The 20,913-nt window shown below is 45.1% G+C and overlaps 1 protein-coding gene across 5 annotated transcripts in view; it reads left to right on the top strand.

Moving 5' to 3' along the window:
• The window catches only part of LOC124034069 (ATP-binding cassette sub-family A member 2-like), a 91,950-nt gene that overhangs the window by 21,580 nt on the left and 49,457 nt on the right, over positions 1 to 20,913 (top strand). For 3 of the 5 annotated variants that reach the window (XM_046346786.1, XM_046346788.1, XM_046346789.1), the window contains exons 2-3: positions 15,501 to 15,594; positions 15,679 to 15,681. In XM_046346786.1, coding sequence (XP_046202742.1) covers positions 15,501 to 15,594; positions 15,679 to 15,681 — 97 coding nt within the window. The remainder of the gene's footprint in view (positions 1 to 15,500; positions 15,595 to 15,678; positions 15,682 to 20,913) is intronic. The other 2 variants (XM_046346787.1, XM_046346790.1) reach the window with 1 other exon arrangement.

Below are 20,913 nucleotides of genomic sequence, written 5' to 3' on the forward strand. Positions count from 1 at the left end.
CATAGGTGATTTGTGGAATGAAGAGGTGTATGTTCCTAATGGCACTCTATTCTCTATATAGTGCACTACTTTTGACCAAAGCCAGATGTGTCTTGGCCAAAAGTAGTGCACTATTATAGGGTGTTGTTTGGAACGTAACCTGGTCATTGTTGTCCTGGCTCACACCTGTAATCCCAGGCGTAGAGACCACCTGACCCTTTAGCATTCATTTGTGATCGAGGACACTCGTTTAACCCCCGTTTTACACCTCTTCTCTGGGTGCCTCTCTTTCACGCTCACCTGTCCCCTTGACTAGTTACTTTTTCTGTTTTTCTTTGTCACCTCAAACTACCTCCACAATTCTACTCTAGTCACTAATCCCAAAAATCCTTTAGAAATATGTTTAATGCTTCTGAAAATTACAACTGTAAAAGCAGTAGAGATACTGTCCGCTGCAGGTGGCTGACTTCCACCATTCCCTGGCAAACGGCACCCTATTCCCTAGTGCACTACCATAGTTGTCCACTGTATAGGGAATAGGGTGCCATTTGGGACGCAGATACATGCACCAGTGTGGCTCAGGTTGGCCAGCCCATGTAGCTGTGTAACAGTGTTGCCAGACTGCAGTCTGTTTACCTAACACCTTGGAACAGAACAGAACAGAGCGCCGGCCCGGCCGCAACACTGTGATTACACTGCTACAGTTCCTGAACAAACACCCCAATGGAGATGTGTTGTAATGTGTCCAAACGACTTGTACTGTAGCATGGTGATAAAAGTTTAGCATTTGCAATAAGTCAAATTTATATTAAGGGATTTTTGCATGACGATGTCGTCATGTAATATCTGGAGCCTCGGAGATTATGAAATTGTATAAAAATGTTCTTTGGGGCTGGGTAGAGGGAGAGCTTTCTCTCTCATGGTGACACAAGGAGGTTGCTGATGTCACCCGTGTGAGAAGGTGATGTGTACGTCTGTGTGTGACTGCTGACCTGTACATCACCTTCCACTTTCACCTTCCCTGTCATCAGCCAAAAACACACACAAACACACACACACACACACACACTGCCACTTCTCACATTTGCATACTACAGCAAACAGCAAACGATAAACTCCTTCAGGAGGATGGGATGTTCTTTTTTATTTCTGATCTTCATATTTACATAAGGCCAGCTCGCTTTCATTTGCCTGAGGAGAAGTTGCTGTAAATGAAACTCCATGGACTTTAAAGTTGGGTGTAAGATAGAGAAAGCCAGTGAATGTAAAAGCCTGGGACAGGATTGTGCTGTGCGTCAGATGAGCAGGAGACGACTGCACAATCCAACACTAACATAATACTTGTCGTGTTGGAGGCTTTTAGTCTGAGAGGAGAGGAGCGCTGCACGGAGACACCTGGTGAGATTTATCCTGCCTAGTCTGTGCTGTTGTGGTATTAGCAGCGGGCTGATATTATGATAGTGAGAGACAGTGGCAGAGGGTATTGCTGGTATTATGCTAGAGAGACAGTGGTGGAGGAAGGGTAGTGTGTGTCTTTGGCATCATTAAATTGAAGACTGTTATTTTATCAAATCAATTCTCTGTAATTATTATTACATGATTAAACTAATCGTGTAAATGTAATTAAGTCGGAAGTTGGGGCACCAAGGAAAATCTTCAGATTACAAAGTTATAATTTTCCTAATATAACTTTTCAGATATTTTAATATCTGATCAATTAGTCTTCTAATTAATGAATTATTCTTTACCTCACGTTAGTCCCATTCGAAACGTCGTAAATTGTTGGTTATCTGCACGAACCCAGCCTTAACTATGAATCATCCATACATCAATTGTCTTAATCATTTATTTATTAACCAACTAAATAATCACAGAAATGCATAATCAAACAAACAGTAGATATGGTTACAAGGAAATGATAGGGGATGTTCCCTAGTGGGCTAAGACAATATGGCGGCTTGGTGGACAAAGGGAAGTGGGGGTGGACTGAGAAAGGCGGGAATTACAAATCACTGCACAGTTGATAATTATATTGATTGAAATGCTAATCCTTTGCACATGAACGCTGACTCATTCGGGAATAATTGCAATCAATATATATTTCCGTTCAGTGTGTCGTCGTGATCTCTGTTGGAATCGTCCGTCTTTCTGTTGGAAAATTCACCCGCCCGTCTCTCTCGGTTCCCATGAAGTCTCTCGTGGTTAGATGGATACTTCAGAGCACCACCCAGAAATGTTCTGATAGAATAGTTGTTTCGGCGGTTGTCGATGGTACTTAATTCCTAGCTGCAGACTAGTAATTAGTATCGAAGAGTTGCTCTAATTCTGTCAGAATTGATAGTTTTAGAGTTTCAACAACCATTACAACCTTAGCTTATACTGCGATTCTTGTGGTCTCTACTCAACCTTCCTTCCCTCAGCTGACCGAGGTAGGCATGGTCTGAAGGAAAATTCTTCAGGTGTTTTTTTCCCCGTAACAGTAGGAAAGGGCTTTCCCATGATGCCAGATCAATGTCTGTGCTCATGGGGCAGGCCAATGACTTAGTTAAACTTTGAACAGAAATACAATTCTCTCACATTAACGGCTCTTTAACCATTCATTTTATACAATAATTAGATGCAAACCTCATAACGGAGGCTCCTGTATAAACAGAGTTATGGTAATGGTAATGTGACTGTATTGTCTTTCCATAAGGTCACAACATGAAACAAAACGGGCCAGTCGTAGCTGGTTTCTCCACCGACCGTTTACACATTCTCCAAAACATGGATATTGTTCAGTTCTCAAGTTCTGTGATGTAGAAGAAGTTCCTTTGTTATACTGTGAAACTCTCTCTCCCTATACTGCCTGGCCAGGGGGGTGAGAGTCTCCTCCAGAAATGTATGACCTGAGATAACAGAACCTGGGTGTAGGAGGGAGAGGGAAGGGGAGGGTACTCACTATACCCAAAGAGGGCCACGTCTGGACAGGTGATAGGGTCATGTGTGCTCTAACGTTCTGACACGCTGGGTAAATGGGCAGGGTTGCTGCCTGCCTTCCTGCCACATCATGACTGACGCTACAAAGCACTACATGGGTGGACTGAACTGTGTGTGTGCTGTAAAAGCAGTCAAAGTGATATGTGTTTTCACATAATCCAGCAGTATTATCTGGTTTGATGTGAACACGCACACACATATCTCAACCCCCATGTTCAAACACACCCACACACACATCTCATCCCCCAGGTTCATACACACCCACACACACATCTCTACCCCCAGGTACATACAAACCAACACACACACACACACACACACACACACACACACACACACACACACACACACACACACACACACACACACACACACACACACACACACACACACACACACACACACACACACACACACACACACACACACACACACACACACACACACACACACACACACATGGCATTTCTCTCACACATTACTGTCCTATAGAGCGCTCCACATTGGATCCATCAACAGAGCTTTCTCATGATCAGCCCTCTTAATAATTGACCTGCAAATGAGTGCTGAGCTGCTCGTTAATAATTTATCACCTGCATTGTATTAGACACAGTCAGAGCAGCAGCAGAAACAATGTGTACGCCGAGGAACTTAAAACTTACTACCCTCTCCACTACTGTTCCATCGATGTGGATAGGGGGGTGTTTTCTCTGCTGTTTCCTGAAGTCCACAATCATCTCCTTAGTTTTGTTGACGTTGAGTGTGAGGTTATTTTCCTGACACCACACTCCGAGGGCCCTCACCTCCTCCCTGTAGGCCGTCTCGTCGTTGTTGGTAATCAAGCCTACCACAGTTGTGTCGTCCGCAAACTTGATGATTGAGTTGGAGGCGTGCGTGGCCACGCAGTCGTGGGTGAACAGGGAGTACAGGAGAGGGCTCAGAACGCACCCTAGTGGGGCCCCAGTGTTGAGGATCAGCGGGGTAGAGATGTTGTTGCCTACCCTCACCACCTGGGGGCGGCCCGTCAGGAAGTCCAGTACCCAGTTGCACAGGGCGGGGTCGAGACCCAGGGTCTCGAGCTTGATGACGAGCTTGATGACGAGCTTGGAGGGCACTATGGTGTTAAATGCCGAGCTGTAGTCGATGAACAGCATTCTCACATAGGTATTCCTCTTGTCCAGATGGGTTAGGGCAGTGTGCAGTGTGGTTGAGATTGCATCGTCTGTGGACCTATTTGGGCGGTAAGCAAATTGGAGTGGGTCTAGGGTGTCAGGTAGGGTGGAGGTGATATGGTCCTTGACTAGTCTCTCAAAGCACTTCATGATGACGGAAGTGAGTGCTACAGGGCGGTAGTCGTTTAGCTCAGTTACCTTAGCTTTTTTGGGAACAGGAACAATGGTGGCCCTCCTTGAAGCATGTGGGAACAACAGACTGATAGGGATTGATTGAATATGTCCGTAAACACACCAGCCAGCTGGTCTGCGCATGCTCTGAGGGTGCGGCTGGGGATGCCGTCTGGGCCTGCAGCCTTGCGAGGGTTGACACGTTTAAATGTTTTCCTCACGTCGGCTGCAGTGAAGGAGAGTCCGCATGTTTTAGTTGCGGGCAGTGTCAGTGGCACTGTATTGTCCTCAAAGCGGGCAAAAAAGTTATTTAGTCTGCCTGGGAGCAAGACATCCTGGTCCGTGACTGTGCTGGTTTTCATTTTGTAATCCGTGATTGACTGTAGACCCTGCCACATACCTCTTGTGTCTGAGCCGTTGAATTGAGATTCTACTTTGTCTCTATACTGATGCTTAGCTTGTTTGATTGCCTTGCGGAGGGAATAGTTACACTGTTTGTATTCGGTCATGTTTCCAGTCACCTTGCCTTGATTAAAAGCAGTGGTTTGCGCCTTCAGTTTCACGTGAATGCTGCCATCAATCCACGGTTTCTGGTTTGGGAATGTTTTAATCGTTGCTATGGGAACGACATCTTCAACACACGTTCTAATAAACTCGCACACCGAATCAGCATATTCGTCAATGTTGTCGTCTGACGCAATATGGAACATATCCCAGTCCACATGATGGAAGCAGTCTTGGAGTGTGGAATCAGATTGGTCGGACCAGCATTGAACAGACCTCAGCGCGGGAGCTTCTTGTTTTAGTTTCTGTCTGTAGGCAGGGATCAACAAAATGGAGTCGTGGTCAGCTTTTCCGAAAGGAGGGCGGGGCAGGGCCTTATATGCGTCGCGGAAGTTGGAATAGCAATGATCCAAGGTTTTTCCAGCCCTGGTTGCGCAATCGATATGCTGATAAAATTTGTTTTCAGATTAGCCTTGTTAAAATCCCCAGCTACAATGAATGCAGCCTCCGGATATATGGATTCCAGTTTGCAAAGAGTCAAATCAAGTTCGTTCAGAGCCATCGATGTGTCTGCTTGGGGAGGAATATATACGGCTGTGATTATAATCGAAGAGAATTCCCTTGGTAGATAATGCGGTCTACATTTGATTGTGAGGAATTCTAAATCAGGTGAACAGAAGGACTTGAGTTCCTGTATGTTGTTGTGGCCACACCACGTCACGTTAACCATAAAGCATACGCCGCCGCCCCTCTTCTTAACAGAAAGATGTTTGTTTCTGTCGGCGCAATGCGTGGAGAAACCAGCTGGCTGCACCGTCTCCGATAGCGTCTCTCCAGTGAGCCATGTTTCCGTGAAGCAAAGAATGTTACAGTCTCTGATGTCCCTCTGGAATGCTACCCTTGCTCTGATTTCATCAACCTTGTTGTCAAGAGACTGGACATTGGCGAGGAGAATGTTAGGGAGTGGTGCACGATGTGCCCGTCTCCGGAGTCTGACCAGAAGACCGCTTCGTTTTCCCCTTTTTCAAAGTCGTGATCCATTCCGTTGTCCTGGGTGAAAGGCAGAACGCAGGATCCGCTTCGCGAAAGTCATATTCTTGGTCGTACTGATGGTGAGTTGACGCTGCTCTTATGTTCAGTAGTTCTTCTCAGCTGTATGTAATGAAACCTAAGATGACCTGGGGTACCAATGCAAGAAATAACACGTAAAAAATATTTTAAAAAACTGCATAGTTTCCTAGGAACGCGAAGCGAGGCGGCCATCCCTGTCGGCGCCAGGAGAGAACAGGGGAGAGAACAGAGGAGAGAACAGAGGAGAGAACAGGGGAGAGAACAGGGGAGAGAACAGGGGAGAGAACAGGGGAGAGAACAGAGGAGAGAACAGAGGAGAGAACAGAGGAGAGAACAGAGGACAGAACAGAGGAGAGAACAGAGGAGAGAACAGAGGAGAGATGCCAGCTAAAAAGAAATACAATTACTTAGGTGGAAAAGCAGATGAAATGAGGGTTGAAATGAGACCAGATGTTCTGTGTATTTTTGTGACTTGTCTTTCTATTGAGTAGAATCTCCAATTTTGAAGACTGGGGACCAAGTACCTGACCATGTATCATATCGGTGGTTCTGTTCCTGTGTAACTTAGTCCTCTCTGCATTGTTATCTCAGTGGTAATGGCACATTGAGAACTAACTAGGCTGGGGAAAAAAGAGTGAAACAGAGACATACGTAGAGAGAGAAAGTAAGAGAGAGAGAGAAAGCTAGAAAGAGAGATAGGAAGAAAGAGAGGCAGAGGGAGACAGACAGCAAAACAGAGGAAGACAGAGAGAGTGAGAAAGTAGAAGACAGTAGAATAGAGAGGATGAGAGTGTGTTCAGTTGTTCTCAGTTGCAGTGTAAAACAACGAAAGGCTCCAGAGACAGAATCTCCACTAATTGCTGTGATGAAGCTGCTAATTTGTATGTATTTCATGCATAAAGGCCCATGCGGTCCTGAGTTGACTGGTATTGATTTAAAAGCGACGCCTCCACAAGCAGAAAGATCAAAGTTTGTTAGTGATGCTCACAGTTTGCTTGGTAATTAACAACTCAGAGATGTGCAGAGTTGAGCAAAAAAGACTCCTGTTTCTTCCGTCCAACCTTTTCATGCACGTAAAGAAGATAAAGGAAAAGATAAAGGAAAATGTCACGATAGGCCTGATGGAAACTTGTCAATTTGTCGGTAAAACTTTCCAAATGTCAGTGAAACAAAATATGCTAGACAAGGTGGGATCCTTTTGTGTCAGTAAAATTAATCATGCGAGAAATGGCGTTGGAAACTCCTTTATTCGCCAATATTGACCTAATAACCATCATATCGACGGATGATCGACACGATGGATGATATGTTGTGTGGTTCTCCCACTACGACCTGGGAAAGCATGCAGTTTATTAGGCTACATCATCAGTCATCGTGTCACAAGAATAAGACCCTCAATATTTATTGGGAAGGAGCATCAATCACCATGCACTCTCACCAAACTGTGAAGTCAAAATAAAAATAATATCGCTCTTCTGTCCATAATAATCTCACCATGGAGGCAAGTTTACCCACACTGTATCTCCAAGCTCTTGGCTGGAGCGCACTGAGCCTGCCAAGACCCGAGTGGGCACATTTTGCTATATAATGCAACATTGTTTTTTACAAAGCCATCAGTATGCGATGGAACCCCATTTAACTACATCATCACACACAGCCTTTTATCCACAACAAGTCAATTTGATCGGGTGGAAAAATGCACACATAGTTGTTAAAAATATAAATAATTACGTGCTATCCAATTGGTAGTTACGATCTTGTCCCATCGCTGCAACTCCCCTACGGAATCGGGAGAGGCAAAGCTCGAGAGCCATATGCGTTCTGCCGGCCCCCCAACAAAATATTTTGCCAATTCGATGGAAACCTACCTACTGTAACTTTGTATACTTCTTACATGCTGACCACACCACTCGCATTGCAAGATAAATGTACACATACATGTTATTCAATCATTGCACCCACACTGCTCGCGCGTGTCAGCAAGCTTCTGCGTGGCCAGGCGCTAAAATAGAAATTGGTTCTATTTGTGACACTCAACGTGCTGCAAGTCCGGCCTCTCCCATCTCCTCATTGGTTTTTAGGAGCATATGCCCACGTGAGTGATTGAAAGATTAACTGAGGTCCGCACTCCAGTCGGTTGTAGTAATGCACCGTAAAATTGGTTGCCAACTGTCATATAAAGTCCAAAGAAGAAGAAGAAGAAGCCTGAAGGAAGAAGGAAAGATGATGAGAAACTAATTTGGTTTTCGGATAGGTGTAGTGAATTGTGTTGTCAGCCATAGTAGTACAGCGCCCGTGGAGCAAATTAGGGTTAAATGCCTTGCTCAAGGGCACATAAACACAGAGAGAGAGAGAGAGAGAGAGAGAGAGAGAGAGAGAGAGAGAGAGAGAGAGAGAGAGAGAGAGAGAGAGAGAGAGAGAGAGAGAGAGAGAGAGAGAGAGAGAGAGAGAGAGAGAGAGAGAGAGAGAGAGAGAGAGAGAGAGGTCACTTTCCTAGGGAAATAAAGGTCTGTCTGCGGCTCAAGCTAGCCTCTTATTATGACGTAGTATGGAAAATCAATCCAGTGCAATTGACCATGGTTCCATTCTGGCTCTTGGCTACATTGTGGGCTCGTCACAAATGGCACCCTATGTAGTGTACAACTTTTGACCAGAGTCCTATGGGCCCTGGTCAAAAGCAGTGCACTGCATAAGGAATTGGGCACCATGCAGCCTGTTTAATGAATCAGTGGGAAATGTTTGCATGGCATGGCAGGAATGCAATTCCCTAGGACTTTAAAATCCTATTTCCCTTCCAGTTCTCTCTCTCTGTTGGTCCCTATTTCACTCTTTCCATTCATTAGACTCTCCCTAGGTGGGAAAGAAACACACTAAAGTTCTACTGCTTTTTGTTGTTAGTATTGAAATAATCCCATCTAAAGTGAGAATTCTCACTTTATTTGAGGAAGTGATACCTTCGGGAATACTATAACTATATAGGCAAGGGGAATGCTACAGAAATATCACATTTACATAAGTATTCAGACCCTTTACTTAGTACTTTGTTGAAGCACCTTTGACAGCAATTACAGCCTTGAGTCTTCTTGGGTATGACGCTACAAGCTCGGCACACCTGTATTTGGGAAGTTTCTCCCATTCTACTCTGCAGATCCTCTCAAGATCTGTCAGGTTGGATGGGGAGCGTCGCTGCACAGCTATTTTCAGGTGTCTCCAGAGATGTTTGATCGGGTTTAAGTCCGGGCTCTGGTTGGGCCAATCAAGGACATTCAGAGACTTGTCCCAAAGCAACTCCTGCGTTGTCTTGACTGTGTGCTTAGGGTCATTGTCCTGTTGGAAAGTGAACCTTCGCCCTTGTCTGAGGTCCTGCGCACTCTGGAGCAGGTTTTCATCAAGGATCTGTACTTTGCTCTGTTCATCTTTCCCTCGATCCTGACTAGTCTCACAGTACCTGCTGCTGAAAAACACCCCCACAGCATGATGCTGCCACCACCATGCTTCACCGTAGGGATGGTGCCAGGTTTCCTCCAGATGTAACACTTGGCATTCAGGCCAAAGAGAGGAATCTTGGTTTCATCAGACCAGATAATCTTGTTTCTCATGGTCTGATAGTCTTTAGGGGCCTTTTGTCAAACTCTAAGCGGGCTGTCATGTGCCTTTTTTACTGATGAGTGGCTTCCGTCTGGCATAAAGGCCTGATTGGTGGAGTGCTGCAGAGATGGTTGTCCTTCAAGAATGTTCTCTCAGCGCCACAGAGTGACCATCGGGTTCTTGGTCACCTCCCTGACCAAGGCCCTTCCTATTGTTCAGTTTGGCTGGGCAGCCAGCTTTAGGAAGAGTCTTGGTGGTTCCAAACTTCTTCCATTTAAGAATGATGGAGGCCACTGTGTTCTTGGGGACCTTCAATGCTGCAGACATTTTTTGGTCCCCTTTCCCAGATCTGTGCATAATCCTGTCTAGGAGCTCTACGGACAATGCCTTTGACCTCGTGGCTTGGTTTTTGCTCTGACATGCACTGTCAATTGTTGGACCTTATATAGACAGGTGTGTGCCTTTTAAAATCATGTCCAGTCAATTGAATTTACCATATGTGGACTCCAATAAATGTGTAGAAACATCTGAAAGATGATCAATAGAAACAGGATGCACCTGAGCTCGATTTTGAGTCTCATAACAAAGGGTCTGAATACTTATGTAAATAAAACCTATTTTCACTTTGTCATTATAGGGTAATGTGTGTAGATTGCTGAGCATTTTTATTTATTTAATCAATTTTAGAATAAGGCTGTAATGTAAGAAAATGTGGGAAAAGTCCAGGTGTCTGAGTACTTTCCAAAGGCACTGTACTGAACACTGACCATTTTTATGCTGGATGGTTTGTCAGTGGAATAAGTAGGGTTTTGTTTTTAAAATCTTGTGTGGAACTGCAGCACAGGAGGTTGTTGGCACCTTAATTGGGTAGGACAGGCTCGTGGTAATGGCTGGAGAGGAATCAGTGGAATGGCTATTCCATTCGCTCCGTTCCGGCCATTATTATGAGCCGTCCTGCCCTCAGCAGCCTCCTGTGGATTGCAGACCATGTCAGGGCCATATCTGAGTGGTGTTTTGGTGCCTAGATGGTGGTTAGTTTGTGAGTGTTTGTTAGATATTGTTTTGTGCTAAAGTGTATCTACTACGGAGGTGAGTGATGTTGTTTGTTAAGTGACACCAGATTACCTGTGAAGCCTGTAGTCCCAGAATCTCTTTGTGTGTGTGTGTGTGTGTGTGTGTGTGTGTGTGTGTGTGTGTGTGTGTGTGTGTGTGTGTGTGTGTGTGTGTGTGTGTGTGTGCGTGTGCGTGTGCGCATGCGCGTGCGTGCGTGTGCGTGTGTGTCTGTGTGCGTGTGCGTGTCTGTGTTACAGTAAACCTGCACCTCTCTAAACTATCTCTGCACTCAGTATTGAGGACAGCAGAGGCAGATAGACGCATTGGCACACCTATAAATAATGGAAGATATACCTTCGACATGCAAATTTGGGGGGAGGAAAAAACTCAAACAGGCACTATGAAACTCACTGATTCGGAAGGGAAGCTATTTAATATTCAAATTAAAGGTTTGTGTTTGTCCTTTCAGGGCACGGAAATCAATAAGCTTGAGGAATTCTAGCAAGAAACAAGTGCTCCCTCTGGACAGTGATTTCCTGCAGTGTGTTTGTGTGCGTGTGTGTCTGTGCGCTTGCCTATGTGTGTTTGTGCGTGTGTTTGAGTGTGTGTGTGTGCTTGTGCCTGTGTGTGTGCGTACTGAATGTGTTTGTTCATGCATGTGTGTATACACAGAGAGCAGTTGGGTTTACTACTCAGGATCTTATAATGGAAGCTTTGTTGAGTGTGTCAGGGCATTGTGAGAGAAGCATGTCAAAGAGCTGTTTGTCCGTCATGACCTTCACAGACAGACAAAGAGACAGAATGTCTGACCCCCCTGTCTCTCATGTGAACAAGAGACGATTGGGACAGAGCAGGGAGAAGAGAGTACATCCCACACACACACACACACACACACACACACACACACACACACACACACACACACACACACACACACACACACACACACACACACACACACACACACACACACACACACACACACACACACACACACACACACACACACACACACACACACACACACACAGGCACACAGGCACACACAAACACCTGCATTGTCACTCAATCACCTATCCATCCTCCCTCTTTCCGGTGACTCAGCACTCAGCATCCAGCCTGTGATTGGACAGGTGGCCTGCATGCATGTGTGTGTGTGGGTGTTAGAGAGAGAGAGTAAAGGGAATGGAAGGAAGAGGGAGAAGGAGACCGACACCGAGGACTGTTTCCCTGGTGCTGTGTACCATGACACCATGCCGTAAAATGAGGTAGTCTGTGTACTCTGACTGGGTCTCTGACACTCCCATTGTGTCAATAACATCATCTGTCTCCCACACACACCATCTCTGACCCTTAAACCCTTCAGCAGAACTTCAGCTTTAGAATGGGAAATCAGGACAGGGTTAAACCAGGACAGATCTAGTTGGAAAGAGGGTTAGATCAGGTGAACAGCATAGATGAGTTCCAAATGGCACTCTATTCCCTATGTACTGCACTACTTTTGACCAGGGCCTATAGAGGCGCATTTGGAACGCACACCATGTCCCCTCAGGTGACCAATGTTTGCCACTCCCATAAAGTGAGGCTAGCTTGGCCTATATGGGCCATGGGAGTCCCAGCAGAGAAGACTGTAGCAGAGGATGGAGTTAGGGTCAGAGTCTGCATCTCAAATGATTTCTCTTCTCAAGGAGAACACAGACTTCCCCAGCGCATAGAGACCAGCAGCTATTTGAACAAAATCAGCACACTGCTCTTTTTGTCACACACATTATTCCTCTTCTCTCTCTCCTTTACTCTCTCTCCTTTTCTCTTTCCTCTACACTCTCTCTGTCTCTTTCTCTCTCCTCTCTCTCCCCTCTCTCCTTTACTTCTCTTGCTTCTCTTGCGTTCCGTGCAAGCAGTCAGGGTATATGCAGCAGTTTGGGCCGCCTGGCTCGTTGCGAACTGTGTGAAAAGCATTTATTCCGAACAAAGACCGTAATTAATTTGCCAGAATTGTACATAATTATGACATAACATTGAAGGTTGTGCAATGTAACAGCAATATTTAGACCTATGCTTATTGATGCCACCTGTTAGATAAAATAAGGAACGGTTCCGTATTTCACTGAAAGAATCTAATTTTGGTTTTCGAAATGATAGTTTCTGCATTTGACCATATTAATTACCTAAGGCTTGTATTTCTGTGTTATTATGTTATAATTGATTTGATTTGATATGATTTGATATTTGATAGAACAGGCTGACTGAGCGGTGGTAGGCAGCAGCAGGCTCGTAAACATTTATTCAAACAGCACTTTCATGCATTTGCCAGCAGCTCTTCGCTGTGCTTCAAGCATTGAGCTGTTTATGACTTCAAGCCTATCAACTCCCGAGACTAGGCTGGTGTAACCGATGTGAAATGTCTAGCTAGTTAGCGGGGTGCGCGCTAATAGCCCTTCAATTGTGACGTCACTCGCTCTGAGACCTTGAAGTAGTTGTTCCCCTTGCTCTGCAAGAGCCGCGGCTTTTGTGGAGTGATGGGTAACGATGCTTTGAGAGTGGCTGTTGTCGATGTGTTCCTGGTTCGAGCCCAGGTAGGGCCGAGGAGAGGGATGGAAGCTATACTGTTACACTGACAGTACTAAAGTGCCTATAAGAACATCCAATTGTCAAAGGTATATGAAACACAAATGGTATAGAGAGAAATTGTCATATAATTCCTATAATAACTACAACCTAAAACTTCTTACCTGAGAATATTGAAGACTCGTGTTAAAAGGAACCACCAGCTTTCATATGTTCTCATGTTGTCACGAGTTCCGCCGAAGTCTGTCCCTCTCCTTGTTCAGGCGGCGTTCGGCAGTCGACGTCACTGGTCTTTTAGCCATCGCCGCTCCACCTTTCATTTTCCATTTGTTTTGCTTGTTTTCCCGCACACCTGGTTCACATTCCCTCATCAGACTTAATGTATATTACCCTCTGATTCCCCCATGTCTGTGTGTGGAATTGTTCTTTGTGTAGGGTGTTACGTTACAGGCTGGCCTGCGCTAGGTTTGTTTCAAACCTAGGTTTGTTTGTTTTGTTTAATCCGGTTCATGTTACCGTGGTTGTGCTTTTTGCTGCCTCGCCTGTGCCTTTGGGCTAGGGTGTATATTAAAGTTATCCTCTTATCACCCATCTCTGCTCTCCTGCGCCTGACTTCCCAGCAACCAGTCACTCACCCCGTTACACATGTTCTGAGCAAGGAACATAAACGTTAGCTTTTTTACATGGCACATATTGCACTTTTACTTTCTTCTCCAACACTTTGTTGTTGCATTATTTAAACCAAATTGAACCTCACTGAGCTCGAGCTGTTTTGCAAGGAGGAATGGGAAAAAAATTCAGTCTCTCGATGTGCAAAACTGATAGAGACATACCCCAAGCGACTTACAGCTGTAATCGCAGCAAAAGGTGGCGCTACAATGTATTAACTTAAGGGGGCTGAATAATTTTGCACGCCCAATTTTTCAGTTTTTGATTTGTTAAAAAAGTTTGAAATATCCAATAAATGTCGTTCCACTTCATGATTGTGTCCCACTTGTTGTTGATTCTTCACAAAAAAATACAGTTTTATATCTTTATGTTTGAAGCCTGAAATGTGGCAAAAGGTCGCAAAGTTCAAGGGGGCCGAATACTTTCGCAAGGCACTGTATGTTGTTATACTGCCCTTCGTGGGATCCCAAGACACAAATGATCTGACTTAATTGTTCTTTAAGTGCCCACGGACCACTCAACCACTTGACTACAGAAATGTAATTTCATTATTCAAGCTTTTGATGTTAACGTTTTGGCGGGAGGAATTTCCTTGTAACAAAGAGGTTTCTTACCCCTCAATCCTGCCAAACCCAACGTTTCTACACAGTATTCACGACCGGTCATAAAACTGGTGGGGGGGAGAGAGAGGAGGTGGGGGGGTATGACTTGTCCCAACAGGGCAAGTCATGACATCTCTTTCCTCTACACTCCCTCCTCTCTCTGTCTCTTTCTCTCTCTCCTCTCTCTCTCCCCTTTCTCTCCTTTCCTCTTTCCACTATACTTCATCCTCTCTGCATTTCTCTCTTTCTCTTTGACTTGCTCTCTTTCGCTCTTGAATACTGATCAGGATGCATAAACCCTACCTACCGTTCCTCAACATTCTTGATGTGATTCATGAATCATCACTTTGTTGCACATATAATTTAATGTTTAGAGAGTGGTAGCTCTCTGTTTAGAGAGTGGGAGAACAAGAGAGTGGGAGGAACAATCAGACCCCCATATTTTTATTTAACCTATTATCTAACGAGGCAACTGGCAAGTCAATCAAATTCTTATTTGCAATGATAGCCTGGCAAGGGGCTGGTTTTATGTATTAAATTTTTATTTATTTTGAAACTGTCTTGCTCTTCTGCTATGGCTCCACTACTAGATAACCCGTGTCAGTTGACGCGTGTGAAATTGAAAGTGCTAGTTCCTTTTCGTGCCAATATACACCAGGCAATAAACACAGATTACCTGAATTGTGTGTGTATGTGTGATTTGTGTGTGTATGTTTGTTTGTGTATGTGTGTGGTGTTTCTTATAGTGCTGCGTCTTCCATCTTCTATCTCCCCTTCCCCTCCCCTTCTTCATAAGTAATATCTGTAGCAGACCACTTTGGAAAGCACTGGCTGTTTTGGCACCCAGTCCATGAGCCAAAAGTGCTTGTTTAGCAAACTGGACAACCTTCACTCCAACTCCCTAATTTAATGGATCAATAACTGACACTGGGTAAAGTCGACTCAACCCATTTACTAAGCTGATATATCACCAAGTAAATGAGAATCGACAAGGAGTGGTTCGTTGTGGAAAGAAAGTAGTAGCTAACTAAATTCAACCTTGTAGCCACACCTGTGTGCTGTTTTACAACTACTGTACCTAGACTGGTTTAGCTGTTCAGCGGTTTCACTCACTCTCTCTCTCTCCCTCCCTCCCTCTCTACAGTGGGTGTTGGCCTTTGAGATCTTCATCCCTTTGGTCCTCTTCTTCATCCTGCTGGGCCTGCGCCAGAAGAAACCTGCCATCCCCGTCAAGGAAGGTAGGAAAGAAAGAAGGGAGCTACACAAAAGAGTGTAAAAATTGAAGAGAAATAGAAGTGATTTAGAAGTAGCCTAAGTGCCAGTCTGTTACCATTCAAACTCCTTGTAGCTCATTGTCCTGCCAACATTGTTTGGCATTATTATTGTGTTTATTTGAACAGGGACAATGTACAAAACATAAGTCAAACAAAACATAAGTCTCAGTACACTTGAGAAAAGATGCATTGTACCAGACTTAGCCAACAGCTAATTTCAGTCTGCAGTGAACATATAGTATAAACAAGGAAAATGTTATTTATACGAAGGGACAACATACAAACATCAGACGTGGTTGTTGATATACAGTAACAGTCAAAGTATAGACACACCTACTCATTCAAGGGTTTTTCTTTATTTTTACTATTTTCTACATTGTATAATAATAGTAAAGACATCAACACTATGAAATAACACATATGGAATCATGTAGTAACCAAAAAAATGTTAAACAAATCTAAATATATTTTATATTCTTCAAAGTATCCACCCTTTGCCTTGATGACAGCTTTGCACACTCTTGGCATTCTCAATCAAGTTCACCTGGAATGGTTTTCCAACTGTCTTGAAGGAGCTCCCACATATGCTTAGCACTTGTTGGCTGCTTTTCCTTCACTCTGCGGTCCAACTCATCCCAAACCATCTCAATTGGGTTGAGGTCGGGTGATTGTGGAGGCCAGGTCATTTGATGCAGCACTCCATCACTCTCTTTCTTGGTTAAATAGCCCTTACACAGACTGAAGGTGTGTTTTGGGTCATTGCCCTGTTGAAAAACAAATGATAGTCCGCTGCAGAATGCTGTGGTAGCCATGCTGGTTATGTGTGCCTTGAATTCTAAATAAATCAGTGTCACCAGCAAAGCACCCCCACACCATCACTCCTCCTCCTCCATGCTTCACGGTGGGAACCACACAGGCGGAGATCATCCATTCACCTACTTTGTATCTCACAAAGACACAAAGGTTGGAACCAAAAATCTCAATTTGGACTCATCAGACCAAAGGACACATTTCCACCCATCTAATGTCCATTGCTTGTGTTTCTTGACGCAAGTAAGTCTCTTTTTCTTATTGGTGTCCTTTAGTAGGGGTTTCTTTGCAGCAATTCGGCCATGAAGGCCTGATTCACTCAGTTTCCTCTGAACAGTTGATGTTGAGATGTGTCTGTTACTTGAACTCTGTGAAGCATTTATTTGGACTGTAATCTGAGGTGCAATTAACTCTAATGAACGTATCCTCTGCAGCAGAGGTAACTCTGGGTCTTCCTTTCCTGTGGTGGTCCTCATGACAGCCAGTTTCATCATAGCGGTTGAGGGTTTTTGCAACTTCACTTGAAGAAACTTTCCACATGTTGGACATTTTCTACGGATTGACTGACCTTCATGTCTTAAAGTAATGGTGGACTGTCATTTTGTTTTTACTTATTTGAACGGTTCTTGCCATAATATGGACTTGGTCTTTTACCAAATAAGAAGGAAAGACATTCCACAAATTCACTTTTTACAAGGCACACATGTTAATTGAAATGTATTCCAGGTGACTACCTCATTAAGCTGGTTGAGAGAATGCCAAAAGTGTGCAAAGCTGTCATCAAGGCAAAGGGTGGATACTTCGAAGAATCCCAAATATAAAATGTATTTGGTTACTACGTGATGCCATATTTCATAGTTTTGATGTCCTCACTATTATTCTACAATGTTGAAAATAGTTTTAAAAAATAAAGCAAAACCTTTGAATGAGTAGGTCTACACTTTTGACTGTTACTGTATATCAAAAAAATGTGTGTCTGATGTTTGTATGTTGTCTGTTCGTATAAATAATGTTTTACTCGTTTCCTTGTGTGTCCAAACGTTTGACTGGTAGTGTATATAATAATACAAAATACAAAAAAAATACAGGTCAGGACAAACAGATACATTTCCAGACGGAAGTCAAGACATTGCACATAATAATAATCAGACACATTGCTATTGGAATTAAGAGTCATAAAAACATAGTAAAAGAACAGAAAAACAAACAGCAACAGAAAAGGTTCACAAGCCTGCTGACACGAGCCACACGTTTACACGTTTCTAGAAGTTGGTGGTGGACAGTTTTTACAGAAAATGCCGATTGAGCAAAAGCTGTTCCACACACTGGAACTACAGTTTACATTCACTGCACAGCTAGTATTGGACCATGTACAATATATAGTAAAGTAGTCACTGGGCTAATTGTGCGCCGCCCCATGTGCCTCCCGGTTGCGGCCGGCTGCGACAACACTAGCCAGGTGTTGGAGCGAGCGGTCGCATCCACACTTCGGTCCGCAGGTAGTATAACTTTTTCATTACATTTCATTACATTTCATTATAGTACAACGGTTTGATTTGTCTAATCTTAGCAATTTCTTCTTAGCTAGCTACATAGCCGTCTTTTATCAAAGATAATTGCGTAATTATCGTATTTCGTCGTCCTAACGTAGGCTACACTGCTATCTGCCCAAGCAGCTAGCCAGCTAGCAAACGTCCACCGTCTACCGTATAGCAGCACTGTAGAAACTATTACACTCAACTGAACGACTTGATTAGTGTAGTGTTAGCTAGCTACATAGTTGTCTTTGCTGTCTTCGTATTCAAGATAATTGTGTAGTTTAGAGTGTGTAGTCTTAGAGTGATTATCTTAATTTACCGAGGTTAGCTAGTCGTCCGTAACGTAGGAGACACTGCTAGCTAGCCAACAGCTAGCCAACGTCTTCCGAATAGAACTCAACAACCCGGTCGCATTCCGCTTCGCTCCACAGGTAGTATCACATTTTCATTTCATTTCATTACAGTACAACGGTTTGATTTGTTTGATCGTAGCTAGCTACATAGCTAGCTACATAGCCGTCTTTGTATCAAAGATAATTGTGTAGTCTAGAGCGATTTTCTAGGTTAGCTAGCCAGCTATTGTCGTTCTTTTAACGCAACGTAACGTAATCAACACTGCTAGCTAGCCAGCTAGCCCCCAAATAGCAGCACTGTAGAAACTATTACACTCAACGGAACGACTTGATTAGTGTAGTGTCAACAACGCAGCCACTGCCAGCTAGCCTACAAAGTCAACAACGCAGCCACTGCTAGCTAGACTACTTCAGCAGTACTGTATCATTTTAATAATTTTAGTCAATAAGATTCTTGCTACGTAAGCTTAACTTTCTGAACATTCGAGACGTGTAGTCCACTTGTCATTCCAATCTCCTTTGCATTAGCGTAGCCTCTTCTGTAGCCTGTCAACTATGTGTCTGTCTATCCCTGTTCTCTCCTCTCTGCACAGACCATAGAAACGCTCCACACCGCGTGGCCGCGGCCACCTTAATCTGGTGGTCCCAGCGCGCACGACCCACGTGGATTTCCAGGTCTCCGGTAGCCTCTGGAACTGCCGATCTGCGGCCAACAAGGCAGAGTTCATCTCAGCCTATGCCTCCCTCCAGTCCCTCGACTTCTTGGCACTGACGGAAACATGGATCACCACAGATAACACTGCCACTCCTACTGCTCTCTCTTCGTCCGCCCACATGTTCTCGCACACCCCAAGAGCTTCTGGTCAGCGGGGTGGTGGCACCGGGATCCTCATCTCTCCCAAGTGGTCATTCTCTCTTTCTCCCCTTACCCATCTGTCTATCGCCTCCTTTGAATTCCATGCTGTCACAGTTACCAGCCCTTTCAAGCTTAACATCCTTATCATTTATCGCCCTCCAGGTTCCCTCGGAGAGTTCATCAATGAGCTTGATGCCTTGATAAGCTCCTTTCCTGAGGACGGCTCACCTCTCACAGTTCTGGGCGACTTTAACCTCCCCACGTCTACCTTTGACTCATTCCTCTCTGCCTCCTTCTTTCCACTCCTCTCCTCTTTTGACCTCACCCTCTCACCTTCCCCCTACTCACAAGGCAGGCAATACGCTCGACCTCATCTTTACTAGATGCTGTTCTTCCACTAACCTCATTGCAACTCCCCTCCAAGTCTCCGACCACTACCTTGTATCCTTTTCCCTCTCGCTCTCATCCAACACTTCCCACACTGCCACTACTCGGATGGTATCGCGCCGTCCCAACCTTCGCTCTCTCTCCCCCGCTACTCTCTCCTCTTCCATCCTATCATCTCTTCCCTCTGCTCAAACCTTCTCCAACCTATCTCCTGATTCTGCCTCCTCAACCCTCCTCTCCTCCCTTTCTGCATCCTTTGACTCTCTATGCCCCCTATCCTCCAGGCCGGCTCGGTCCTCCCCTCCCGCTCCGTGGCTCGACGACTCATTGCGAGCTCACAGAACAGGGCTCCGGGCAGCCGAGCGGAAATGGAGGAAAACTCGCCTCCCCCTGCGGACCTGGCATCCTTTCGCTCCCTCCTCTCTACATTTTCCTCTTCTGTCTCTGCTGCTAAAGCCACTTTCTACCACTCTAAATTCCAAGCTTCTGCCTCTAACCCTAGGAAGCTCTTTGCCACCTTCTCCTCCCTCCTGAATCCTCCTCCCCCTCCCCCTCCTCCCTCTCTGCAGATGACTTCGTCAACCATTTTGAAAAGAAGGTCGACGACATCCGATCCTCGTTTGCTAAGTCAAACGACACCGCTGGTTCTGCTCACACTGCCCTACCCTGTGCTCTGACCTCTTTCTCCCCTCTCTCTCCAGATGAAATCTCGCGTCTTGTGACGGCCGGCCGCCCAACAACCTGCCCGCTTGACCCTATCCCCTCCTCTCTTCTCCAGACCATTTCCGGAGACCTTCTCCCTTACCTCACCTCGCTCATCAACTCATCCCTGACCGCTGGCTACGTCCCTTCCGTCTTCAAGAGAGCGAGAGTTGCACCCCTTCTGAAAAAACCTACACTCGATCCCTCCGATGTCAACAACTACAGACCAGTATCCCTTCTTTCTTTTCTCTCCAAAACTCTTGAACGTGCCGTCCTTGGCCAGCTCTCCCGCTATCTCTCTCAGAATGACCTTCTTGATCCAAATCAGTCAGGTTTCAAGACTAGTCATTCAACTGAGACTGCTCTTCTCTGTATCACGGAGGCGCTCCGCACCGCTAAAGCTAACTCTCTCTCCTCTGCTCTCATCCTTCTAGACCTATCGGCTGCCTTCGATACTGTGAACCATCAGATCCTCCTCTCCACCCTCTCCGAGTTGGGCATCTCCGGCGCGGCCCACGCTTGGATTGCGTCCTACCTGACAGGTCGCTCCTACCAGGTGGCGTGGCGAGAATCTGTCTCCTCACCACGCGCTCTCACCACTGGTGTCCCCCAGGGCTCTGTTCTAGGCCCTCTCCTA

Source organism: Oncorhynchus gorbuscha, linkage group LG04 (genome assembly GCF_021184085.1).
Source record: "Oncorhynchus gorbuscha isolate QuinsamMale2020 ecotype Even-year linkage group LG04, OgorEven_v1.0, whole genome shotgun sequence".
Lineage (NCBI taxonomy): Eukaryota > Metazoa > Chordata > Actinopteri > Salmoniformes > Salmonidae > Oncorhynchus > Oncorhynchus gorbuscha.